Source organism: Polyodon spathula, chromosome 54 (assembly GCF_017654505.1).
Source record: "Polyodon spathula isolate WHYD16114869_AA chromosome 54, ASM1765450v1, whole genome shotgun sequence".
Taxonomy (NCBI): Eukaryota; Metazoa; Chordata; class Actinopteri; order Acipenseriformes; family Polyodontidae; genus Polyodon; species Polyodon spathula.
Genome location: NC_054587.1, coordinates 667,437 through 673,028, shown reverse-complemented (window position 1 = coordinate 673,028; position 5,592 = coordinate 667,437). Strand labels below are relative to the sequence as shown.

At 50.0% G+C, this 5,592-nt stretch overlaps 1 protein-coding gene and 1 long non-coding RNA gene across 2 annotated transcripts; both read right to left on the bottom strand.

The window, feature by feature from the left end:
* Positions 1–508: 508 nt before the first annotated feature.
* Positions 509–1,489, bottom strand: LOC121307221 (AH receptor-interacting protein-like). The gene is made up of 3 exons (XM_041239359.1): positions 1,396–1,489; positions 947–1,042; positions 509–711 (listed from the first exon to the last, which is right to left on the bottom strand). Exons 1-3 carry the CDS (start codon positions 1,487–1,489, stop codon positions 509–511), a joined length of 393 nt encoding a protein of 130 aa, XP_041095293.1.
* Positions 1,490–2,434: 945 nt separating this feature from the next.
* LOC121307194 lies at positions 2,435–4,051 on the bottom strand. Its single transcript, XR_005948280.1, has 3 exons — positions 4,007–4,051; positions 2,943–2,982; positions 2,435–2,813 (listed from the first exon to the last, which is right to left on the bottom strand). It is a non-coding gene; the product is annotated as an uncharacterized LOC121307194 (long non-coding RNA).
* Between the last annotated feature and the right edge of the window lie 1,541 nt (positions 4,052–5,592).

The following is a 5,592-nucleotide window of genomic DNA, read 5'->3' as shown; positions in this document are numbered from 1 at the left end:
ATTTTTAAACAATATAATAATAATAGTTAACGACACTCGATATAGTAGAAAAATATTGCTATTGAATGATTCATCAAAAATGTTATAACTTAGGCGGGGGGGACCGTTGGTTATTATAGGAAGCGAAAATACAATATGAGATTGGAGGGAGAGAGAGAGGGAGAGAGAGGAGAGAGAGAGGGAGAGAGGGGAGAGAGAGGGGGAGAGAGAGAGAGAGAGGATAGGCCTAGTCTCCTCTCTCTCGCCTCTCTCAAACCATGAACCACTTTTTTAGAGAGCGGGAAAGGAAGCGCGAGGGTAGACGCTGGGGTGTGATTTTCGAGAGCCACAGAGAGAGAGGGGGAGACATACAGACAGAGATGCCCCTGTATCTCTCTCTCCTCCTGGCTCTTGTCTCTAATTCTGTGCTCCAGCGCTCTCCTCTCTCTCTATATGAAGATGGCTCTGTATCTCTCTCTCTCTCCTCTCTCTATATGAAGATGCCTCTGTATCTCTCTCTCTCCTCTCTCTATATGAAGATGCCCCTGTATCTCTCTCTCTCCTCCTGGCTCTTGTCTCTAAGTCTCTGCTCCAGCGCTCTCCTCTCTCTGTTCACAGTGCCGGTCAGGCTGGGGTCCAGCTCTGTCACTTTGTTGAAATCCGCCTGTGCCTCCCTGATATTCCACACAGCGGCGTGGGCCTTCCCACGCTTGAAATAGGCCTTCACATTATCTGAAGAGAGAGAGAGAGGAGAGAGAGAGACCAGAGAGAGAGAGAGAGAGAGAGAGAGAGAGAGAGAGAGAGAGAGAGAGAGAGGGAGAGAGGAGAGAGGGGGGGAGAGGAGAGAGAGAGGAGAGAGTTGGTAACTTGGTGAAAAAAATCTCTCCCCTGTCCTTGTAGTCAGGAAGCGGGAAAGGCTCCTCTCTCCCTCCCCCTCTCCCTCCCTCTCTCTCCCTCTCTCTCTCACCTTCGTATTTGTTCAGTATAGAGGAGCAGTGCTCCAGCACCTCATAGTACTCCCCTAGCTGCAGTTTCTCTCTCTCTCTCTCTCTCTCTCTCCCACCTTCTTACATCTTACAAGTTCATATAGTCGCTCCAGTCACTCCAGCCCTTCGTGGAGTAGAATCACTGAATGGGGATAATCGAACGTCAAAAGAGTAGAGAAGACGAGAGAGAGAGCAGAGAGAAGAAGGCATAAACAAGTCACAGATATCTCTCGTCACGTAGATAGTGCTTCAGGTCATCAGGATCGCCTGCTCAAGCACCTTAGACATCCAGAGGTGTGGAGCCTCTGGAAGTGTCTAGAGGAGCAGTGCTCCAGCACCTCATAGTACTCCCCTAGCAGACGTGTTTCTCTCTCTCTCTCTCTCTCTGGCGTCAGCATAAAAGCAGTGCTCCAGTCATATCTCCTCGTACGAGCGTCGTCAGTCTCAGTAATGCAGAGGGGATCCACGTCAAAGAGAGCAGGAGGTAGACGAGAGAGAGAGAGGAGCAGCCTAAACAAAGTCATATCTCCTGTCACGAGGTCGTGGAGTATCATGAGATAGAAAGAGGGGATCGAGTTTCCCCTCTCTCTCTCTCTCTCTCTCTCTCTCCTTCGTATTTGTTCAGTATAGAGGAGCAGTGCTCCAGCACCTCATAGTACTCCCCTAGCTGCAGTTTCTCTCTCTCTCTCTCTCTCTCTCCTTCGTATTTGTTCAGTATAGAGGAGCAGTGCTCCAGCACCTCATAGTACTCCCCTAGCTGCAGTTTCTCTCTCTCTCTCTCTCTCCTCCCTCCTCACTTCCCATAAGAGAAGGAAGCATTAAAAACATATCTCCTCGTCACGAGGTCGTGGAGTATCATGAGGGGATAGATCGACACAAGTCTTTCTCTCTCTCTCTCTCTCTCTCTCCTTCCAAGCATAAACAAGTCATATCTCCTCGTCACCGAGGTCGTGGAGTATATCATGAGGGGATCGCACGTCTTTCTCTCTCTCTCTCTCTCTCTCTCTCTCCTTCGTATTTGTTCAGTATAGAGGAGCAGTGCTCCAGCACCTCATAGTACTCCCCTAGCTGCAGTTTCTCTCTCTCTCCTCTCTCTCTCTTGGAAGAGATAAGCTAAAAGTCATATCTCCTCGTCACGAGGTCGTGGAGTTTTCATGAAGAAAACAAGGGATCGACGTCAAAGAGAGAGAGAGAGAGAGAGAGAGAGAGGGGAACGGAAGAAGCATAAACAAGTCATATCTCCTCGTCAACGAGGTCGTGGAGTATCATGAGGGATCGACGTCAAAGAGAGAGAGAGGGGAGAGAGAGGGAGGAGGCGGAAGCATAACAAGTCATATCTCCTCGTCACGAGGTCGTGGAGTATCATGCAGACCAAGTGGGATCGACGTCAAAGATACCCCCGTGGAGTAGAGGATGAAGAATGAGACGAGAGGGGATCCGACGTCATCTTAGTTCTCTCTCTCTCTCTCTCTCTCTCTCCTTCGTATTTGTTCAGTATAGAGGAGCAGTGCTCCAGCACCTCATAGTACTCCCCTAGCTGCAGTTTCTCTCTCTCTCTCCTCTCTCTCTCTCTCACCTTCGTATTTGTTCAGTATAGAGGAGCAGTGCTCCAGCACCTCATAGTACTCCCCTAGCTGCAGTTTCTCTCTCTCTCTCTCTCTCTCTCACCTTCGTATTTGTTCAGTATAGAGGAGCAGTGCTCCAGCACCTCATAGTACTCCCCTAGCTGCAGTTTCTCTCTCTCTCTCTCTCTCTCTCCTTCGTATTTGTTCAGTATAGAGGAGCAGTGCTCCAGCACCTCATAGTACTCCCCTAGCTGCAGTTTCTCTCTCTCTCTCTCTCTCTCACCTCTCCCCTCTCTCACCTTCGTATGTTTAGATAGAGGGATGCCGTCACGAGGTCGTGGAGTATGATCAGATGAGGGGATCGACGTCAAAGAGGGACAACAGAGGAGAGAGAGGAGGAGGAGAGTCTCACCTTCGTATTTGTTCAGTATAGAGGAGCAGTGCTCCAGCACCTCATAGTACTAGCATGAGGAAGCGAAAAAAGTGATCGATTTCGCTCAAGAGAGACGAGGGGAGGAGCATAAACAGTCCTAGCTCCATCGTACGAGGTCGTGGCGGATCATTGAAAGAAACAAGTCAAATTGGAGATCCGTCAAAGCGAGAGAGGCGCGTGGAGTAGTCAGGAAGCATAAACAAGTCATATATCTCTGGGTGGAAGTAGACGAAGAATTGAGAGACGGGCGGGTATCCTAGCTGCAGTTTCTCTCTCTCTCACCGTCTCGGGTCTGGAGCATAAACAAGTCATCTATCTCCCTCGTCACGAGGTCGTGGAGTATCATGATCTGGGGATCGACCGTCCACGGATGACCGTCTTTCTCTCTCTCTCCTCTCTCTCTCTCTCTCTCTCTCCTTCGTATTTGTTCAGTATAGAGGAGCAGTGCTCAAGCACCTCATAGTACTCCCCTAGCTGCAGTCTCTCTCTCTCTCTCTCTCACTCTCACTCGCGTATTGTTGCGAGCGAGATGTTGGAGGTCATCTCTCCTCGTCACGAGGTGTCGTGGAGTAACTCCCCTAGCTGCAGTTTCTCTCTCTCTCTCTCTCTCTCTCTCTCGCACCTCTCGTATTGTTGAAGCATCATATCTCCTCGTCACGAGGTCGTGGAGTATCATGAGGGGGATCGACGTCAAAGAGCGGAGAGAGGAGGGCGCGAGAGCGGCGGAGGAGAAAGGGAGAGAGAGTGGAGAGGGGAAGAGGAGAGAGATAGAGATGCAGAGGCGGGATGAGAGTCCCAGAGGAGAGTAGGAGAGAGAGAGGGAGAGAGCGCATAGAGGACCAGCATATCTCCGTCGTCACGAGGGTCGTGGGATCATAGAGAGTATGAGAAGATGAGACGAGATGAAACGAAGAGCAATGATGAAGCAGAAAAGAAGGGATAAGACATAAAGGGGATCGAACGTCAATCTCCTCCTCATCCCTCTCATCTCTCTCTCTCTCTCCTTCGTATTTGTTCTGTATAGAGGAGCAGTGCTCAAGCACCTCATAGTACTCCCCTAGCTGCAGTTTCTCTCTCTCTCCTCTCTCATTTAGTTTAGAGCATAAACAGAGGAAGCATATCAAGCATTCCTCGTCACGGGTCGTGTAGTATCATGAAGGAGGGGATCGACGTCAAAGAGAGGAGCGGGAAGAGATGACAGAGAGCGAGAGGGAAGCATAAAAAGTACATATTCCTGCGTGTAAAGAGGTCGTGGAGTATAATTGATCATTGTCATGAGAAAGAGAAGAAGGGAGGGGATCTCGACGTCAAAAAGGAGGGGGGAGAGTAAGAGCGTAGAGAGCGCAGAGAGCAGTTAAACAAGTCATATTCTCCTCGAGGAGGTAGTATCATGAATTGAATGATGGAGGGGATCGACGTCAATCTCTCAATCTCCTCTCTCTCCTCTCTCTCAATCCCCACCTTCGTATTTGTTCAGTATAGAGGAGCAGTGCTCCAGCACCTCATAGTACTCCCCTAGCTGCAGTCTCTCTCTCTCTCCTCTCTCTCCTCCTTCGTATTTGTTCAGTATAGAGGAGCAGTGCTCCAGCACCTCATAGTACTAAGCATAGAGGAGAAAAGCATAAAAGGTCGCTTCGACAGTCAATCTCTCTTCTCTCCCTCCTCTCTCTCTCTCTCTCCTTCCTCGTCACATCTCCTCGTCACGTCGTGGAGTATCGTGTCCCCGAGCTGCGTTTCTCTCTCTCTCAGCGGAGAGTGGACGCATAAAGGAGTCATATTCCCCGTCACGAGGTCGTGAGGTATCAGGGGGATCGGACGTCAAAGAAGAGAGAAGTTAGAGAAGGAAGAAGGATAAACAAGTCATACCTCAACGTAAAGAGGGTGGAGTCATCGTTGGGAGAGGGATCGACGTCAAAGAGAGAGAAAATCAAACCAAGGCGAGAGGAGAGTGTGGAAGTATCAAGTCTATAGCTCCTCGTCACGAGGTCGGGAGTATCAGTGAGGGGTGCGACGCAATTTCTCTCTTCCTCTCTCCTCTCTCTCTCTCTCAAGCACCTTCATATGTTTAGATCGCTACCCCGTACGCGGTCGTGGAGATATGACGCAGAGAGATGACGTAAACGCGAGATCGAGGAGAGATTGAGAGGAAGCTAAACAAGTCATATCTCCTAGTCGACGAGCGTCAAAGAGGATCCTGAGGGAGGATCAGACGTCGTTTCGCTCTCTCTCTCTCTCTCTCTCGGCTTCGTATTTCAAGTACGGGTCACTGGTCACGAGGTAGTGGAGTATCATGAGGGGTACTAGCTTGCAGTTTCTCTCTCTCTCTCAGAGCAGGAGAGAGCATAACAAGTCGGAGATATCTCTCGTAGAGGGCGTGGAGTATAGAAAGGGGAGTCGACGGTAAAGAGAGTGAGGAAGGAGAGAAGAGTGGAAGCATAAACCCGAGCTCTCCTCGGAGGTGTGGAGTATCATGCCCCCCCCGAGAGTGTTCTCTGTCTCTCTCTCTCTCTCTCTCCGTCTCCCTCTCTCTCTCTCTCTCTCTCTCTTCTCTCTCTCACTCTGGAAAGCATTTGTTAGACAGGTAATATATCCTCCGCGAGAGCGGCGCTTGAGTAGGGATGAGGAAGAG

Coding starts and splice junctions, on each gene's coding strand:
- LOC121307221 (XM_041239359.1), bottom strand. CDS start 1,489: ATGACTTTGTTTAGGCTGCTCCTCTCTCTCTCTCGTCTACCTCCTGCT. Junction 1,043..1,395: donor TACTGAGACTGACGACGCTC/GTACGAGGAGAT, acceptor AGATGTAAGAAG/GTGGGAGAGAGAGAGAGAGA. Junction 712..946: donor TATACTGAACAAATACGAAG/GTGAGAGAGAGA, acceptor CTCTCTCTTCAG/ATAATGTGAAGGCCTATTTC.